This window comes from Peromyscus leucopus, chromosome 11 (assembly GCF_004664715.2).
Source record: "Peromyscus leucopus breed LL Stock chromosome 11, UCI_PerLeu_2.1, whole genome shotgun sequence".
Classification (NCBI taxonomy): Eukaryota; Metazoa; Chordata; class Mammalia; order Rodentia; family Cricetidae; genus Peromyscus; species Peromyscus leucopus.
The window spans coordinates 40,371,969-40,391,020 of record NC_051072.1 but is presented as its reverse complement, the minus strand read 5'-3'; the positions used below and the strand labels follow the sequence as shown (position 1 = coordinate 40,391,020).

Genomic DNA, 19,052 nt, shown 5'->3' with positions numbered 1-19,052 from the left:
CAGCAGGTTTTATTTCTAAAAGAGGACCGGAATGTTGTATAAGACCATAACAGTGTTTGTAGAGAAAAATGTAAATTTGACATTTACTCTTCATGACTAAATCAATTATTCTAGGTGACCTCAGGAGCAGTCAGTTATAGGAGGTATATTGTCATTTAGAAGGTAATTTATTACTCATTTTTATAGGACTATTTGATACTTGAAATATGCAGCATAAAAACAGTAACATTATTCAGGTAAAACTTGTTTTTATTCTTCATATAGATTTATACCTTAGAATTTGCACTGTGAAGGAAACGTGGTAGGAAGGGGAAAGTCCATTATTGCTATGTTCCTTTCTTTCTGGAAATGAGATTGCCCTGTGCGCTGTAAGGATTTTTTTTGGTCAAAATGCATGCTGTGTGAATATCATTCAATATCATCAGTTACATAGATGTGAGAGGAATTAGCATACTCTTGTTCCTCAGCGTCACGGGCGTCAGCAATCTTTCCCCTTCCAGTTTGACTTGGTTTAGTTTTCTTCCCTTCCATAGCATCTGAACGAAATGTCAGCCATATGTGAAGGAGTTACCCGAACTCAGCAGTGTACTCTAGATTCACGCCTCTCTAGGTTCTCTGACAGCAACAAATACAGTCCCTATAAACCATGAGTGTAATAGTAAGTACATGTGTGTGTATGTATGTGGTGTGTGTGTGTGTGTGTGTGTGTGTGTGTGTGTGTGTGTGTGTGTGTGTATGTTGAGATCAACTTTGTGCCGTTGGTTTTCCCTTTCCAGATTTGTACAGGTTCCACAGCAAGTGCTTTACCCACTGAGCCACTTTGTCTTAGGAGTGATTATTTTTATACATATCACCACTGGGGATAAATGGAGGACTTATTTAGTTTATTATAGGATTTTAAGAGCAATAAATCTTTTGAGTATTTTATTTAAGTCAGGTTTATTTATTTATTTATTTATTTAATTTATTTATTTATTTTTTTTGTTTTTTTGTTTTTTGTTTTTTCGAGACAGGGTTTCTCTGTGTAGCTTTGTGCCTTTCCTGGAACTCACTCTGTAGACCAGGCCGGCCTCGAACTCAAGAGATCTGCCTGCCTCTGCCTTCTGAGTGCTGGGATTAAAGTCCTGCACCACCACCGCCTGGCGCCAGTTGAACTTTATGGATGTTTTGGTTTTGATTTGATTTTTCGATAGTCACATGCAGACCCAGCTGGCTTCAAACTCACTATGTGGCTGAGACTGGCCTTGAACTCCTAACCCTCCTCTTCCCCTATATGAGTACCAGTAATGTGGCACCAAGCCAGCTCTGTTATGGAGTCTTGAGACTGCTGAGTCGTTTTGGTATTTTGTTTTCAGCTGTGTTTGATTGGGTCTTATGAACGTATGGCATCTTGTGACTAATGATGAACTCTTGCTGCTGTTGAGGATACTTGTGGACTAAATGAGTAGGCTCTCATTATCCTTACCTACTACTGCCACTAGCATTGTTAGACTAGAGTTCTAAAGACGGGATTGAAAAATCATTTCCTATAGTTTCTTCTCATTTTCCATTTTTATAGTATTATGTGGTAAAATTATTTGTTTTGGAAGCAGAGTGACTTGCAGGATTTCTTTAAAACACAAATTCCAATTTGAATCTGTTATTTTTTTTTATGTCATTTGTCCTTCACAGTTATTCATTTTGAGCTGAGCTAGGAGTTAAAACTGGCTTCATTCCCAGTTGATATCAGAATTAGTTACCCTATAAAATATAAAGGGTTTGAGGTAGATAATGATGGGCACTAGGACATTTTTTGCTTTTAGCTATTAGCCAGAAGAGACTATTGTCATAGTTGGGGTTTCTATTGCCGTGAAGAGACACTGTGACTGCAGCAACTCCTATAAAGGAAACAGTTAGCTGAGGTGGCGGTTTACAGTTTCAGAGGTTCAGTCCATTATCATCATGGCAGAGAGCATGGTGGCAGGCAGACATGCTGCTGGACAATTCTGCATCTTTGATTCACAGATGAAGGAAGTGAACTGAGATACTGGGCAGTATCTTGAGCATGTATGAGATCTCAAAGCCCGTTTCCACAGTGACACACCTCCTCCAACAAGACCACACCTACTCTAGCAAGGCTATACCTCCTAATAGTGCCACTCCCTTTTGGGGCATTTTCTTTCACACCATCACAACTATTGGATGTGTCTGATAAAATGTATTAACCTTCTCTATTATCCATCCTTCCAAAGTGAACGTGCATGAGACATCTGCACTGGAAATCACTTTTTTTTTTTTTTTTTTTTTTTAAATTAAGCATCTTCCTGTAATGGAAAAGAAAACCTAGATTGTGGAAGATTATAACTTGTTTACATGATTACAAAGAGTATCTAATGTAGTCTGTGGATAAAAGGAAATATCTACATATGTAGGTTGAATTTCATAGCGTTGATTCATCTCTTAAACTTCTTGACTTTGATTGAAATAGGATGTTGCCTTGATTGAAATCACATGTTGCCTCATTTGAAGCAGGATGTTGTCTTTTAAAGTAAGTAATCAGTCTACTTTGTGTAGAAGCTGAACATTGTACAACGTTTTTCAATGGATGTGATTGTCACTTTAGCTTATAATCTTTTTTCTTGAGGTTCATGCCGTTGCTTGATTGAACATGGTAGACCTTTTGACCAGAGCTGTGACCCTGAGAGCTGTTAGTTATTACTGATGCATGAAATTGGGCATCTGAAGTCCATTTTAATAGTTGTCAAAGAAAGGACACAGGTGTGGTGACTCATGCCTATAATCCTAGCACTTAGTTGAGACAGGAAGAGCACACATTTGAGGCCAGCCTGGGCTACATAGCAAGACCCTGACTCAAGAATCAGACAACATTAAAAAGTATGGGGAAGAGGATCAGAAAGAAAGAAAAAAAAACTTATTTGACATGTTTGGAGATGTGAGGCTTATTCTTTACCAATAATTACAAAATATTCAGTTTGGTTCAGCAGTCTAACCAAGCCAACTGTCCACAGTTGTTCTTTAGTTTCCAAGATGAGTGTCAGCCTTTACTCACACTCTACATTCCACCCCACAGTCCATTGACATGTGTAGCTTTTGCTAATTTACATATTGAGGGTGGATGAAGGTGGGAGTCAGGTGGGGTGTTTAGAAACCGAGTGAGCCTACTGTTGGGTTGTGCTAACCTTGCTTCTATAAATATCCTATAAGAACCTCTAGTTTAAACTCTCTCTCTCTTTCTGTGTGTGTGTGTGTGTGTGTGTGTGTGTGTGTGTGTGTGTGTGATTTTTTTAAAAAGAAACTTGATTAATTTGCTTATTTTAAGAAACAGGAGATTCATACACAAATTTATACTTATGGCTTTATAAAAAGAAAAATGGAAGGATCTGGTAGTCTGGGGCTTGAGGTTTGGGTGGTACAAGTCAATGCTGTACGAGTGCTTCCAGTAGGAGGAGAAAATGTTTGGGAACATGGACCCCAGCTTGCTGCTCCATTGCTTCTCAGGCTTCGAGCGAGTGCATTCAGCTCCATCCAGTTTCTTAATTACTCCATTTCAGCTCTGGCGCCTGGTTTCCTTGCTAGTGAACTGGAAGGCTGAGAGGATAATTCCTTGTTACTCATCATTTCCTCCTGACTTGAATCTTGAAAATGGCCTTGTCGTTCACTTGAGTCATTATGCACTGGATCATCTGACTCAGTAGTCTGAGATGAGTATGTATGTGTGTGTGTGTGCGCTCACGTGCGCACAAGCACATGCCAGAGAGTTGTGTAGGCTTATAGTGTAGAATATCCAAATGACTGGGTGTTATTGACCGTTTGTTTGTTTCTGGTCAGGTGACTTGTAAAACACCATGCCATCTTTACCTGCCTTTATGTTTTTCAGGCTACCTCAGGGTCCCCGTCCCTTCTTGGCTCTTTTCTCAGAGAGTATGCTGGCCCAGACAGAGGGCTCTTGTTTCTGGGTACTTCATGTTCTTGGTGGTGATGTCATCTGTTTTCTGGGCTCAAATCTTGTGACTGAAGCTTTTGAAGATGCAGATGGGCTCTGATAGAGCTGTCTATTCACCCTCGGATATCTCCAGTGATTGTTAAAATAAAGTGGAGTTTAAGTACTGCCTAAAGGTAGCAATGTAGGGAGGTGTCTAGATTTTCTTTGGATGCAACCAAATGTGTAAGTTATTTATATCAGTGATCACTAAGACGATTGACAAAACTTTTGGGAAGAAAGTCCAAGATTCTTCCCATACCATTTCAGCAAATAAAGATAAAAATAGTTTAAAATGCTATATGAAATATGGTTCATCTTTATCCAGTATTTGGATAAGTAAAGAACTTTTTGAGCCTAAAAGCCAAAGGGATTATTAAGTGCTATATTTGAGATTCATGCAAGAAAGGACATCATCTTGAGCATGGGAGATCTGTTTTTGAATATTTCCCCATAGTAACCTGCTTGCCTTTCCTTAAAAATCTCCAATGAATTAGATGCTCTTGCTGTGTCTTTCTTTAAGCAAAAAATTCTTGCCAGTTGGTATGTATTTTAAATCCTTTTGCTTCAATATAATCTTTTTTCTTCTTTTTGTATGTTTTCAATAAAACTGAAACTTTGATTCCCCCCCCCCTCCTTCAACAGACATGACTCTGTTGGCCTTTCTGGGATTTCCAGGCACTCCTAAGAGTTTTCATATTTCATTGCTTTCATAATTTCATATACCAATAGCCAAGGGGTTTTTCAAGAGAAACTAAGAGAAAGGATGTTTTCAGTAATTGATGTTAGAACAACAGGAAAAGGTGAGACTGTATTTTTTTTATACTAGTTCAAACTTTATATTAGAGTAGATCTTAGACTCAGACACAACAAATCAAACTAGAATCCACCAGAAGAAAATGTAGGAGAGGATTATTGCAATCTGGGGTAGGCAAAGATGTACAGACAGAAAGCTTAAACAATAAAAATTCATAAAACTGACTTCATTCAAGTTAGAATTGTCTCCTGTTTGGAATACTCCATCCGGGAATGTGGGAAAGGGGTCAGGGAGACTAGACTTGTGTTTTTGTCTGAGAATGATAGGTGGTCTTGCTGTGGCCTCAAGTAAATGTTCACCTGCCAGCCATGCTGTGTAATTGTGTTGAGCCTCTGATGCCCCCCACCAGAACAGGCAGCTCTTTGAGGAAAGCTATGGCTCCTCTTCTTTTTCCTGAAAACATCACAAATAGTTTCCTCCAGGTTTTTGGTGTTAAATTGTTTTCTGTGGCCACGTGACTACGCGATAGTGTTCCAGAGCCTTCTAGTGGTCTCTGATTCTCTTGAGCACATAGTGGTCAACGCTACCACCTCACTTCCTGTGCTCTCAGTTCTGTGAGATCAGCTCTTAGCTTCCGTCTGTGATTGAGGTCCTGAGGTACTTGCTGTTCTGTTCCTAGCTTACGTTATGTAACACCATAATCTCCTTTCAGACTTGGTGCCTCACGCCTGCCATTCTAGAGCTGGGAAGCTGAAGCGGGAGGAACGCTGTGGGTTTGAGAGCAGCCTGTCTTTTGTTCTAGAAGTTTCCTAATGTCAGGTCTTACATTGAAGGTTTATCCGTTTTGGGGTTGTATTTTGTGAGACTGGTAAGGAAGGAGTAGGGGTCTAGTTTTCCTCTTCTGTCTGTGGGTAGTCTTCAGCACTGTTGGGATGGCTGTCCCATGAGTGTCCTCACCACCTTCCTTGAAAAGCATGGTTGTCAGGGCATGGGTTTACTTCTAGGGCCTGTTCTGTTCCTTTTGTTTGTCCTGTAGAGCTTTGTATGTGTCTCTGTGTTGCTGGTGTCAACAGGGGCCAGAAGAGGGCATTGGATCCCCTTGAAGCTGCAGTTGTGAGCTGCCTGAAGTGAGTGCTGGGATATGAACAAGTATCTTCTAGAAGAGCAATGAGTGCTCTTGACCACTGAGCCATCTGTCCACCCTTTGTATAGTATTTTGAAGTCAGGTAATGTTTCCAGCTGTGCGCAATTAAACACAGCTGTGTTGAAGAAAAAGTGGGGCACGTGGGCATACTTTTTTCAATTCAGATCTTAGAGAAAGCATTCAAATTTCCCCCATCAGTATAATGCGAATCATATGTCTCTCTGTCTCTCTGCCTCTGTTTCTCTCTCAAACAAAAGTGCTTTTGTATGTCTCCCTCCCTTCCTTTGTGTATGTGAGAGAATGTGGGCATGCGTGTTGGGACATGTGTGGTCAGAAGGCAGCTTTTGGGTATTGGTTGTTCCCCTCCAGCTCATTTCTGAGGCAGTCTGTCTGCTTGTCTGTGCTCCATCCTCCAAGCTAACCAGCCTGTGAGCTTCTGGGCAGTTCCTTTCCTTCAGTCTTGCTGTAGGCGTGCTTACAGATGTTCAACAATGTCGAGGTTTTTACAATGATTCCAGGGATCAGGTTCAGGGCATCAGATTTATCTGGCCAGCCTTTTTACCTGCTGGACCACTTCTCTGGTCCCAGATATTTATTACTATAAATGGTTTTCATTGTGTTCAGTTATGGTCCTTTGTGTTTTTGTTTCTTTTTGAAGATGAATTAAAAAAATTTAAACAAATGTATTTATTTTTATTTTATGTGTATTGGTGTTTTCTCCTGGCAGTATGTCTGCATGAGGGTGTCAGATCCTCTGGAACAGGAGCTAGAAACAGTTGTGAGCTGCCCTGTGGGCACTGGGAATTGAACCTGGGTCCTCTGGGAGAGCAGCCAGTGCCCCCAACTTCTGAGCCTTCTCCCCAGCCCCTTGTTATGGTCCTTCTGTCCCTAACTTGTTCAGGATTTTTATTATGAAAGGATGTTGAATTTATTAAATGCCTTTTCTGCAGCTGTCGAGATGACCATGGTTGTCCTTGTGTTACTGTGACATTTTATATATTGTGCTCTTGGTCACCGTAGGTTTTAGAGTGAGGTTCTGGTGCTAGCTGGACTGCTCCCGGTTTGGTGGGAAAGAGTGCTATGAGCTTGTTCTGTCTACGTGGTTGTTGCTGGGGTGGGGGGGGGAATGGCTGTGTTGGTCCCCCATCTCATCGTGCTGAATGGTTCCTATTTTCTGTGCCGACTTGTAAGTCACAGTGCACAGTGCACGCATATTGAACACCTTGCCAGGTATAATTGAGGAGGTGAAAACTTTTTTTAAAAAATTTTTCGAGATAGGATTTCTCTACGTGATAGTCCTAGCTGTCCTAGAACTTGGTTTGTAGACCAGGTTGGCCTCGAACTCACGGAGATCCGCCTGCATCTGCCTCCCAAATTCGAAATTTTGACTGTAAAAATATGAGGAAGGCGGAACCGTCTAGTAGGCTGTGTACTAAAAGACGAAACTTCCTTTTTGAATCAGGTTTGCTCCAGAAAGAGAAAATGGCAGTTGAAGCATTTCAGATTTGTTGTCTCCTTCTGCCTCCTGAGAACAGGAGAAAGTTACAGCTGCTGATGAGGATGATGGCGAGGATCTGCTTAAACAAAGAGATGCCACCGCTGTGTGATGGCTTTGGCACCCGCACTCTGGTAGGTTGACCGTTAACATCTACTGTGATCTACGTTTTCCGTCGGAAATGCAACCGAATTCCTGTTCTGAGTGGGCAGGTGAGAGCAGAAGGCAGGCTTGCTTGAAGAGCGTGGCCTGCTGTCCACCCAGACTTTCTTTGCTGTGGGGCATTTACCCACCAACCCCACAGTTCCCCAGAGTTTTCTTGAGTGTGAGCAGCAGGAAATATTAGATAGAAGAATTTATAGCGGAGAATATCGCGGAGATAAACAGATAGAAAATAAAGGATAGCCTCGAGAGAGCCTGGAACCTATTCCAACGGCCCCCGACTGTCTCTGCACAGGGTTTTTATAGAGACACCAAGGGGTGGAACAAAAGACCTCCTCCCCCAGCACAGCCAAGTGCAGACCATCTCAGACACCTGCACTCAGACCCGTGATCCTAATCATCCTCTATGGGGATCTGCTGAGTAAAGACACATGGAACCTGAGAACGGGCTTCCACTTTGCTTTTGGTCTAAGGACCTTGAAGAACACAGTGCAAAATGAAGAGGGAGTAGGGAACATGTTCTCCCTTTAGAGATGGCCGCTATGTCCTCGCTTACAAATGGCTACCCATAGTCCACACGAAGACAGCTAAGGTGGGCAGATAGCGTAGGAAAACCACATTCTCTTGTTCCTGCACAGGGGACACTGAGGAGTCTTTGTGATTGTAACAAGCGAGAGAGATAGCCTGGGCAATGGTAGGAGAAGCAGAGGTAGTAGATTCAAGCAGGCGTGAGAACACCCAGCTGGGCAAGGAGAGGGAGATTTTTTTTTTTTAATTGACAGTTTCATACATTTGTGGATTCATGTGCTCTTCTGATACATGGCCTCACTGTAGAAATATTTAATTAAAACTATTAATATGTCTGTCACATCACTTACTTATATTTTTCTAGCAGTTTTGACACGTTCCGTGTGTTGTTATTAGTAGCTGTGGCTGTGGTGCCGTGGATAGATTTCTCTAACTCTCTCCTAACTGGAACTCCGTGAGCTTTAGTCAGCATCTTCCGCCACACTTCTTCCTGCCACTGTCCACTGCAGATTGCATTCCGCTTCTCTCAGTTTTCCTCCAAAAGAGTCTTGTAGAGAGGTTTCTTTAATCCCACGTGTGTCCTCCTCATGCTCTTGAAATCACTGCTCAGTTTCTGGGGATCACCCGGTCCAGCTTTAGAGAAGCATGCACTGCCCACTGGGGTGACTCTTGACCCCTTCTCGGGTTAAAGGGACCTTTCTGAAAAGTCAAAGAAAGCTTGTACCTCTTCCTTATAAACACACACACACACACACACACACACACACACACACACACAAATTTTAAACATGATTTCAAAGCATTCTTAAATCTACTGAAATTTATTTCCAAGCAAAAATTTCTGCCTCTCCTTTGTTCAAGGCCAGTTCTCAAGTGTGTGTCTCAAAGTGTAGAGAAGCTAAGTTAGCCAGGGAAAGATGCCGGTTGAGGAACACAGTCAAAACAAGCAGTGGAACTAGGGTGTTGTTTGGCCAAGTGGCTGCAAGTACCTTGAACTTTGAAGTGCTAAATTCATGTAATGTTCAGAACATATGTATGTGCATATGTATAGGTATGTGTGCATGCAAATGCATATGCATATAAACCCTTGTATAAAATGGAGTTTCGACAATTCTCAGACAAGCTTCTCCGGGCTAAGTCTCTTAGGGGAGATTGCCATATGAGTTGGCCATGTGACTGGTGCCTGGTGGGATGTGCACCTCTCCCCAACTCCTCACATGTGTCTTTTGCAAACTAACTGGCATTCCGTTTAGAGAAGGCCGCAAGGCCACAGATTTCTGCTATTTTCACCCTCTCTGCCTTTCTTTTAGATGGTTCAGACATTTTCCCGGTGCATCTTGTGTTCTAAGGATGAAGTGGACTTAGACGAGTTGCTAGCTGCTCGGTTGGTGACATTTCTGATGGACAATTACCAGGAGATTCTGAAAGTGCCTTCGGCCCTGCAGACCTCCATAGAAGAGCGTGTGGCTCATCTGCGAAGAGTCCAGGTAAAGATGAGACATTGTCAGTTCTGTCAGATTGACAGTGGGAAGCCAAGTGTGCCAGCCTCCTCTGGCATCCGTAGTAAGGATTAAGTGAATTGGTGTGAGCTAAGTGCTTACAATAGGTCTTGGCATGTACTAAATACTGCATGAGTCTGCTGTTACCATGGATAACTGTGGGATACATATTTGTTTTATTATATCACTCACTGCTATATGGGTATCAACCTAATACATTGAACAAGTTTGGAAATATACAGAAAACTGTCAGAGTTACACTACTATGTCCGACACACACACACACACACACACACACACACACACACACACACACACACACATATATAATGTGTATGTATGTATGTATGTATGTATATATATATCTTTTTTTCTTCTCTTTCTTCCTCGTATTTTAAATGTAAGACTGTGGCTTTAAATGTTATTCTTTTGAAAGCACGAAAACCTTCTCCTTTTCAGTATGGCTCCTTAAGCAAACTGAAGAAGATATCCCACTCCTACCAGGAGACATGCTGGTTTTGATGTAATCTAATCCTGTGCTTTGCCTCAGATAAAATACCCAGGAGCTGATATGGATATCACGTTGTCTGCGCCCTCATTCTGCCGTCAAATCAGTCCTGAGGAATTTGAATACCAAAGGGCTTACGGCTCTCAGGAGCCCCTGGCAGCCTTGTTGGAAGAGGTCATAGCAGATGCCAAACTCTCCAACAAGGAGAAGAAGAAGAAGCTGAAGCAGGTGACGAAGCTGGTCTTCAGGCAGTGTCTTGCTCTCCGTTCTGAGTTTTCTTCCTTTTACTCTCTCATTAATGGGCTCCACGTGAATCTCATAAGGGCATACGAGTTTCTTGTTAGGTTCTAAGTTGCAGAAATTCGGGTGATTGGTACACTGCAATCATTTTCACGAGTTCTGTCGTGTTTTACAGTATTGAGTGCTTCTCTTGTAGACTTAGGTTCTAATATTTGTCATTTGTTTTGCTACCTGACATGATATGAGTCAGCCAAACAGTTACTTCAAAGAAACGGACTATAAGGAAACTATTTAATGTGTGCGTGTGTGTGTGTGTATGTGTGTGTGTGTGTGTGTGTGTGTGCCCATGTGTGTTTGTGTGTGGTGTGTGTGTGGGGGTGCATATACCACAGCATGCATGTTTGTGGTGCATAGACCACAGCATGCATGTTTGTGTGTGTGTGGTGCATAGACCACAGCATGCATGTGTGTGTGTGTGTGGGGGGGTGCATATACCACAGCATGCATGTTTGTGTGTGTGTGTGTGTGTGTGTTGCATAGACCACAGCATGCATGTGTATGTGTGTGTGGGGGGTTGCATATACCACAGCATGCATGTTTGTGTGTGTGTGGTGCATAGACCACAGCATGCATACGTGTGTGTGTGTGTGTGTGTGTGTGTGTGTGTGTATGTGTGTGTGTGTGGTGCATAGACCACAGCATGCATACGTGTGTGTGTGTGTGTGGTGCATAGACCACAGCATGCATACGTGTGTGTGTGTGTGTGGTGCATAGACCACAGCATGCATGTTGTGTGTGTGTGTGTGGTGCATAGACCACAGCATGCGTGTGTGTGTGTGTGTGTGTGTGTGTGTGTGTGTGTGTGGTGCATAGACCACAGCATGCATGTTTGTGTGTGTGTGTGTGTGTGTGGTGCATAGACCACAGCATGCATGTTTGTGTGTGTGTGTGTGGTGCATAGACCACAGCATGCATGATTGATTGTGTGTGTGTGTGTGTGTGTGTGTGTGTGTGTGTGTGTGTGTGGTGCATAGACCACAGCATGCATGTAGAGGTCAGGACACCTGTCAGGAGTCAGTTTTCTGGTGCACCTCGGTGTTCAGCCTCTGCAAAGGCTCCTCTACCCACCGAACCACCTTGCAGAAACTCTTATTTTTAGATAGGCAATATCAGTGTGGTTTCTTGTCTCGGACCCCACTAAGTGTTCCATCCAGCCAAACACAGTTCCTCTTGAGTGAGGCAACACAGTGAGGGTCCTAGAGAATGGTTTTCATTCAGAAAGGGTGCACTTCATCACTTCACTGCATCATCATCACTTCAGTGCATAACTTCACTGCATCATCACTTCATTGCATCATCATCACTTCACGCATCACCACTTCACTGCATCATCATCACTTCAGTGCATAACTTCACTGCATCATCACTTCATTGCATCATCATCACTTCACTGCATCATCACTTCACTGCATCATCATCACTTCAGTGCATTCACTGATCATACTTATTGCATATCATCACTTCACTGCATCATCATCATCATATCACTTCAGTGCATCACTTCACTGCATCATCACTATATCATCACCTGCATCACATCACTCATCATCACTCACTGCATCATCACTATATCATCATCACTTCACTGCATCATCATCATTTCAGTGCATCATCACTTTACTACATTTCTTCATTGCATCATCATCATCACTTCACTGCATTACTTCACCGCATCACTGATAGAAACAACTTAAGGGGTGGGTAAGGTTTCATTGGCTGCAAGTATCAGAAGATATATTCACTGTGTCAGGTAAGGGATGATGCAGCAATTTGGGTGTGGCAGCAGGAGCATGTCTAGAGGCTGTTCATGTCACTGTGGGCCAGAGAGCATCCATGGGAATGGGTAGGGTAAGAGACCTGCAAGGACCCTCCAGTGGTTCCCTTCCACCAGCCAGGCTCAGCCTCCCAGTTTTTAGGACTTCCCAAAGTCATGCCCCAGGTGGGAGCCACGTATTCAAAGCACGGCACTAGGAGGACTTTTCCCATCCCTGTCTTGTGTGCACTTGGCCATCCTTAAAGACTGCTCTTCACGCAGGTGAACAGTATTTAGTCCTCTTTTTGGTTGTTTTTTATTTTTTCAGACAGAGTCTCACTCTAGCCCAGGCCAGCCTTGACCTAGCTATCCCCTCATCTCTGTCTGCGGGGTGCTGGCATTAGAAGTGGTGCCTTGCCACTCCGGGTTTTTGTACTTTACTGCACAGCTGGATTCCTGGACACAATTTACACAGGATTATTCCCTGAATATCGAGGTTCTGGACTTCATTCTCATTTTTCTTCTGCTGATGCTGGAGAAGTGTTGAGTGGTGAATATTGAAGGAAGAATACATTACCTTCCTTTAAATATTCCATGGATAATACCATGTTCTTTCTTCTCTTTGTTGGGTAGAAGCTGACCAAGCTGAGTTGGAGAAGCAGAGGGATCGTAAAAATGGTTGGGCCAGACTTTTCTAATTGTATAGAACAAAGTTATTTTCAATTCAGACTTACTTGTGACTGGTATTAACAGCGAGGTCTAGATAGAGTTGACAGTGAGAGCATTTTGAGGGATTTGATTACAAGGACAATTTCATCTGAATACTGGATCAAAGGAAAGATGAGGTAGAGCTGTGGGCACCAGCATCAAATAATTTAACAAAAGTCAAGGAAAGCAGGGATCAAGAACTCTTGCAATTTGATTGTACAATTTTTGTGGCTCTTCTGTGTCTTTTTTTTGACTGATGTTGGACTTCTGTTTAGTTTCAGAAATCTTACCCTGAAGTCTACCAGGAGCGATTTCCTACACCAGAAAGTGAAGCACTTCTCTTCCCTGAAAAACCCAAGCCCAAACCACAGCTGTTCATGTGGGCGCTGCGGAGGCCTTTCCAGCCATTTCAGAGAACGAGAAGTTTCCGGATGTGATTCAGTGACGGAGCTTTAGAGACCTCAGTGGTAGAGACAGTTTTGAGTCAGTTGAGGTATAAACTACTGAAATATGGAGTTTCGGAGAATTCGTCAGATTATTTGGCTCTCAAAACGTTGAGCCGTTGCCAGTATTTTTATAAATCTCAATGCTGTTTTTAGAGATGTGCAAATCAGTGAATGATTGCAAACCAGGTGTGTAGTGGTGGTGTAACAAGCTTGGGTTGTTACCGAATCGAATGGTAAAGTGTTCCCTCCTTCTGTTTGTTCTTTTCCATAGTGTGTAAAGTTCTCGTGTGTGCTTTCTAGTCACTGACACCTCTGTGAAACCCAAGCCTAAGGATGCTGTACATACTTGAATAAGAACACCACTGGGTGCTGTTACTGTGGTGGCATTGATGTGGTTGCCAATTGTGTGACTTCTTCTGTGTAAATCCCGTTTTCTTGTTGTTGTTATTGTGCGAAAGTCCCTAATGTCTCTCATCGTGATGGCTGTGCCTCTTATTCCAGATTTCCAGGTGCTGTGAGAGTCACCCGCACTGGCTCTTCGGCTGCCCATCTCATCAGTCCGCATACGCCTAGGTGTGGAGTAGATCTGCATCTGCCCACAGTCATGTAATTCCAGTCTTAGCTAAAGATGGAAGGTGGAGCTGATGGATTCTTTGGGTTCCCTGTAAATCTAAATTAAATCTTTGTTTGGTTTTATGAAAGGTATCAATGGGTAAGATGAAATTAGTTCCTTTATGAATGTATTTTTTTAGCTTGTTCATCCTTTTGAAAGTAAATGAAATGTAAATAAATACTGAGTTTTTTTAATATTATGCCTAATGTTTTTCTTTTAAGGTAAGTTATGGAGCCTCCTCAAATGCCTTTGCCAATATTTTTACATCACTCTGTTATCAGAAAGTGAGTGAGGTTTTTTTTTTAATTTATTTTTTATTTTATTTTATTTTATTTTACAATACCATTCAGTTCTACATATCAGCCATGGGTTCCCCTACTCTCCCCCCTCCCACCCCCTTCCCTTCCCCCAGCCCACCCCTCATTCCCACCTCCTCCAGGGTAAATCCTCCCCGAGGACTGCGATCAACCTGGTAGACTCAGTCCAGGCAGGTCCAGTCCCTTCCTCCCAGACTGAGCCAAGTGTCCCTGCATAAGCTCCAGGTTTCAAGCAGCCAACTCATGCAATGAGCACAGGACTTGGTCCCACTGCCTAGTTGCCTCCCAAACTGATCAAGCCAATCAACTGTCTCACCTATTCAGAGGGCCTGATCCAGCTGGGGGTCCCTCAGCCTTTGGTTCATAGTTCATGTGTTTTCATTCATTTGGTTATTTTTTTTCATTAATTGAGTAAAACCGAAATTTATTATAAGCCACAGTCGTCCTAGGGACCTCCATGCTATATATATAGCCTCTATGGTTCTATGGGTTGTGGTCTGATTGTTCTTTATTTTATATCTAGAATCTGTGAGTGAGGTTTTTTGTATTGGTTTCAAGAGAGTGCCCCCACCTCCATGTCTGTCTCTCTGTCTGTCTCTGTCTCTCCCTCCTTCCCTCCTCCACCTTTTTCCTCTTCCTCCCCTCCCTTCTCTCTCCTTTGTTTCTTCTGCAAAATAGTGGAGCATCTGCAATACTTGTGAGAGTAATTGCCTAAACTGACTTTGTTCTCTTCCCCTTGAGATCCCGTTTTCTTGTGGCAGAGTATCTTCTGTGGTCAGCAGAGATTTGCCCACTTAAAAAGGGAGAAGTGTCCCTGTTGGTGTGAGAACTGTTCCAAACATTTAATAGGAAGGGGATTTTCAGACTTTCAGCCTTCTTAGACATTTTGTTGAATCACAGTTCTGGGTTCTGCTCTGTCTTGCCCCCTGGTGGAGAACCCCTTTGTCTGCTGCATCTGGAAGTGTGTGTGACTGCTTCCTTCCCTTTCTGTCTTAGGCTCATTTCTTGAAACGTGTAAATTCTTAGGTAAGCACCATAAACCAAGTCTACAACTGATGCCGAGTAGCAACAATTTTCCCAAGTGGTTATTCCAATGAACACATGCATTGTTAGTGTGTGTGAGTTTCTTTCACTTAGCATTTTCACCAAAGCTTGCCTTGTTGGGTTTGAATTGTCAATGTGTAGGTAAATACTGGTGTCTGGTGATGGTTTCACTCTGATTTTAATATAGCTGTACATTTTCCCCATATATTTTTAGCTTTTACATTTTTGTAAAAATATTAACTACTCATTTATATAAGTATACATACTATGACTTAGATTATTGAACCTATAAGTCAGTTTGGTGACTATTACTATATTTATAACTGTGCTCGTTAGGTTTTGTCAGCTGGGTATAATCTAGACTTACCTGGGAAGAGGAACTTCAGTTGAGGATTTGATCCAACAAATTTTCTTGTGGGGGCATTTTCTTGATTGACAATTGATGTGGCAGGGCCCAGCTCACTGTAGGTGTCCCCTCCCCAGCAGGTGGTTGTATAAGAAAGCAAATAGAACAAGCCACTGGAAGAAAGCCAGTATGCAGCACACCTCTGTGGTCTCTGTGTCAGTTCCTGCCTTGAGTTCCTGCCTTGACTTCCCTTCCCGGTGGACTGTTCCCAGGCAGTGTAAGTGAACCTTTTCCTCCCCAAACTGTTTTTGGTCGTGGTGTTTATCACAGTAGCAGAGGCATGAAATGACGCTGATAGCAAAGAGTCACGAGCCCTCCCCTCCATCAATTCTTGATACATGAAAATGTTTGATTTTTTTTAATAAGGTTTATGTGTTTTGTTTCTAAGTATTTAATACTTTGAAAAATGTTAGTTTGAACATTTGTTTTGATTCTGTTATAAATGTCTTGACGCTTTCTTTCTTTTGTATGGATTAAAAAGCTGAGTTTTGTTTACTGACTGTTGTGATTGGTGACCTTGCTGTACTTTCTTACTAATTCTAAGTATTTAGTGTGATGTCTTTGATTTTCTACATTTCCTACATATCAGCAAACAATGACTTTTTGGTTTTCTTTTCTGTATCTGAACTATTCCAGTAGTCCTTATTTTTTGATACTTAATTTTGAAAACAATTACGTGTATGTGTGTGTGTGTGTGTGTGTGTGTGTGTGTGTGTGTGTGTGTGTGTGTGTGTGTGTGGTGTTGGTTCATGTGGATCAGAGGATAGCTTGCAGGAATCAGTGCTATCTTTCCACCACCTGGGTCTTGGGGATTGAAGAACTCAGGTTGGGAGTAGCACCTGTACTTTCTAAGCCTTTGCTCTGGCCATTCCTGATGTTTAATGCTCCATGTAATCTCCTTTCCTTGAATATGGGATAAGGAGAGGCTTATCATGTGGGAACTGTTGCTTCTTGTCTACGTTAGGTCTCCAACCCGGGACAAATGGCTGGCTGAGTTGCCTCTTTAACGTGTCAAAGTGGACCTAGCTTCCAGGTTCTCCCAGCATCCCTCAGTCCCTACCTGTTAGAGAGTATGTCTGGAATAATCTGCCTCTTACCCTAAACTTCTCCAGCCCAGGGGCTGGGCTATCCTTCCCACAGCTGCCCTTCCCTATACAATCCAGCCATTTTTTTGGTTTTTTGAGACAGAGTTTCTTTGTAGTCTTGGCTGGAACTTACTCTATAGAGTTCAATGTTGTTTGTTTTTGCTCTTTTTTGGGGGGCCCACCACTCAGCTCCCAAATAAATCACATACGGAGGCTTAGTCTTAATTGCGAATACCTGCCCTTAGCTTGGCTTAGTCTCTTATCAGCTTTTCTTAACCTAAATTAACCCATCGATGTCTTGCCTCTGAGCTTTTCCCGTTCTCTAACTTCTGTAAATCTTACTATTACTCCGTGGCTTGCTGGGTGGCTGGCCCCTGGAGTCCTCCTCCTTCTCTGGCTCCTTCTTCCTTCTCTTCCCCCAGATTTCTCCTATTTATTCTGTCTGCCTGCCAGCCCCACCTATTCTTTCTCCTGCCTTGCTATTTATTAGCCCACCAATTGTTTTAGACAGGTACCATAAAACAGCTTCACAGATTAAACAAATGCACAGTTAAACAAATGCAACATAAACAAAAGTAACACACCTTAAAAATAATATTCTACAACAGTGCAATGCAATCAAATTCCAGTGTATATATACACACACCACATTTTCTTTATGCATTTATATGTTGAAAGACATCTAGGACTGGTTCTGTGTTCTACCTACTGTGAGTATAATAGTAGTAAACATGGATGTACAAATATCTGTGTAGTTTGCTGGCTTAGAATCCTCTGGGGCCTGTGTTGGAGAGCTGTAGCTGAAGCATGTAGCAGTTCTCAGTTTTCTCTGGGACCCCCAACACGGATACCCAACACCGATACCCAACGTGGCAGGTGATGTAGCATCAGTTTACATTTCACCCGCTGTGCTTACAAGTTTCTAGTCTTCCTCATCTCTCCCTCATTAGCATTTCAGTATTGGTTCCTTTGCAAAGTTACAGGCTATTGTGTTTCATCCTTGGAGAAGTGTGTATTCAGTTTACCGGTCCATTTTTTGATGAGATGATTTGAGTTTTGGTATTTAACGTTGGCGGTTCTTTGACAGATCTTAGCCATTGTTTCCTTGTTGAATGTTGTCTTGTTCAGCTTTCCATTGATGTGGTAGAACACCGCAATCCAAAGCAACTTGGGGAGGGAAGGGTTTGTTTCCTTACACTTCCTTACAGTCCATCATCAAAGGAAGTCAAGGCAGGATTTTTGGATTTTTTTAAGGGAGGAGTCTTAGTTTTATTTTTAATACGTTGAGCACCAATCAGAGGATATAAACACAAGAGTGAAATCATTTGCCTTGAGATATTTAATCATGGGGCATGTGAGCAGCAACAGTGATTGTAGGAATATCAGTTTAGGAGGATGGTAGAACTGTGGCAATATCATGGCTTGTTCATCCTGTGGATCCAACTATTGGTTAATATACCCACTGCGCTGTGTGGTCAGAATATATGATAACACATAGTGACAGGCACATTCAGCCATTGTAATAAACACAACACGGCTCATGAGATCAGAGGATGTGGGACATTCCGAACTCTGTGCCAGCACACACACCATCGGAATTCCTGAGTTTTGTGAAGGTTTGTGAAGTCAGAAGGGATTCCACTCCTAGCTCATCCAGCATCACCGAACTATCCCAGCTACAATCCATCACCATGGGTCTCCATACCTCAGCTCAAACAGAACACAGATGAGCCAAGTACAACCAAACGAGGAACACCAAGCACCAATCCAGACACTCCCCGAACACACAGATACCAGAAACACTAAACCAACAAATCTGGCCCTTCTTTGGGATTGGTCATTTTGGGAGGAGTTACGTTGTCCTGGGTTTTTCATGTTACTTCTGTTTTTGTTATGGGACTATTGGATTTTTGAAGAGCAAAGATGCCATCTGCAGAGGTTGCAGATACATTCATTAGTTCAGCAGAGTAAGAAGGATTCATGGGCTTTAGGTTGCAGTGTTTGCTAACGTCACATTCTGCCTTCCAGTTCAAGGAAAGAAAGTGGGAATGCTGGGATGCTAAGCCAATCAAATGCCACTCAGGTTGTTTAGTGCATATCTGTTTTGTTACATAAATGTCACCATTTTCTAGCGAATCTAAGATTTTGTTTAAAATCCCCACAATAATATTGCAGATTCCACTTTGGAGATTGTTGAGCAAATTGTTTGTTTCAACTGATTGTCTTGAGCAAATTATGCTCTCCATCAAGTGTTACCACCTGGGCATTTTTCCAAAGCAAAACCAGCTTTGGTTAGTTCTCTTCAGCT

At 42.4% G+C, this 19,052-nt stretch overlaps 1 protein-coding gene across 2 annotated transcripts in view; it reads left to right on the top strand.

Annotated features, from left to right (window-relative positions):
* The window catches only part of Depdc1b (DEP domain containing 1B), a 64,190-nt gene extending 50,104 nt beyond the window's left edge, over positions 1 to 14,086 (top strand). For both annotated transcript variants that reach the window (XM_028884337.2, XM_037209442.1), the window contains 4 exons: positions 7,343 to 7,509; positions 9,376 to 9,552; positions 10,115 to 10,300; positions 13,109 to 14,086. In XM_028884337.2, coding sequence (XP_028740170.1) covers positions 7,343 to 7,509; positions 9,376 to 9,552; positions 10,115 to 10,300; positions 13,109 to 13,270 — 692 coding nt within the window. In that variant the 3' untranslated portion in view covers positions 13,271 to 14,086. The remainder of the gene's footprint in view (positions 1 to 7,342; positions 7,510 to 9,375; positions 9,553 to 10,114; positions 10,301 to 13,108) is intronic.
* Positions 14,087 to 19,052: the final 4,966 nt, after the last annotated feature.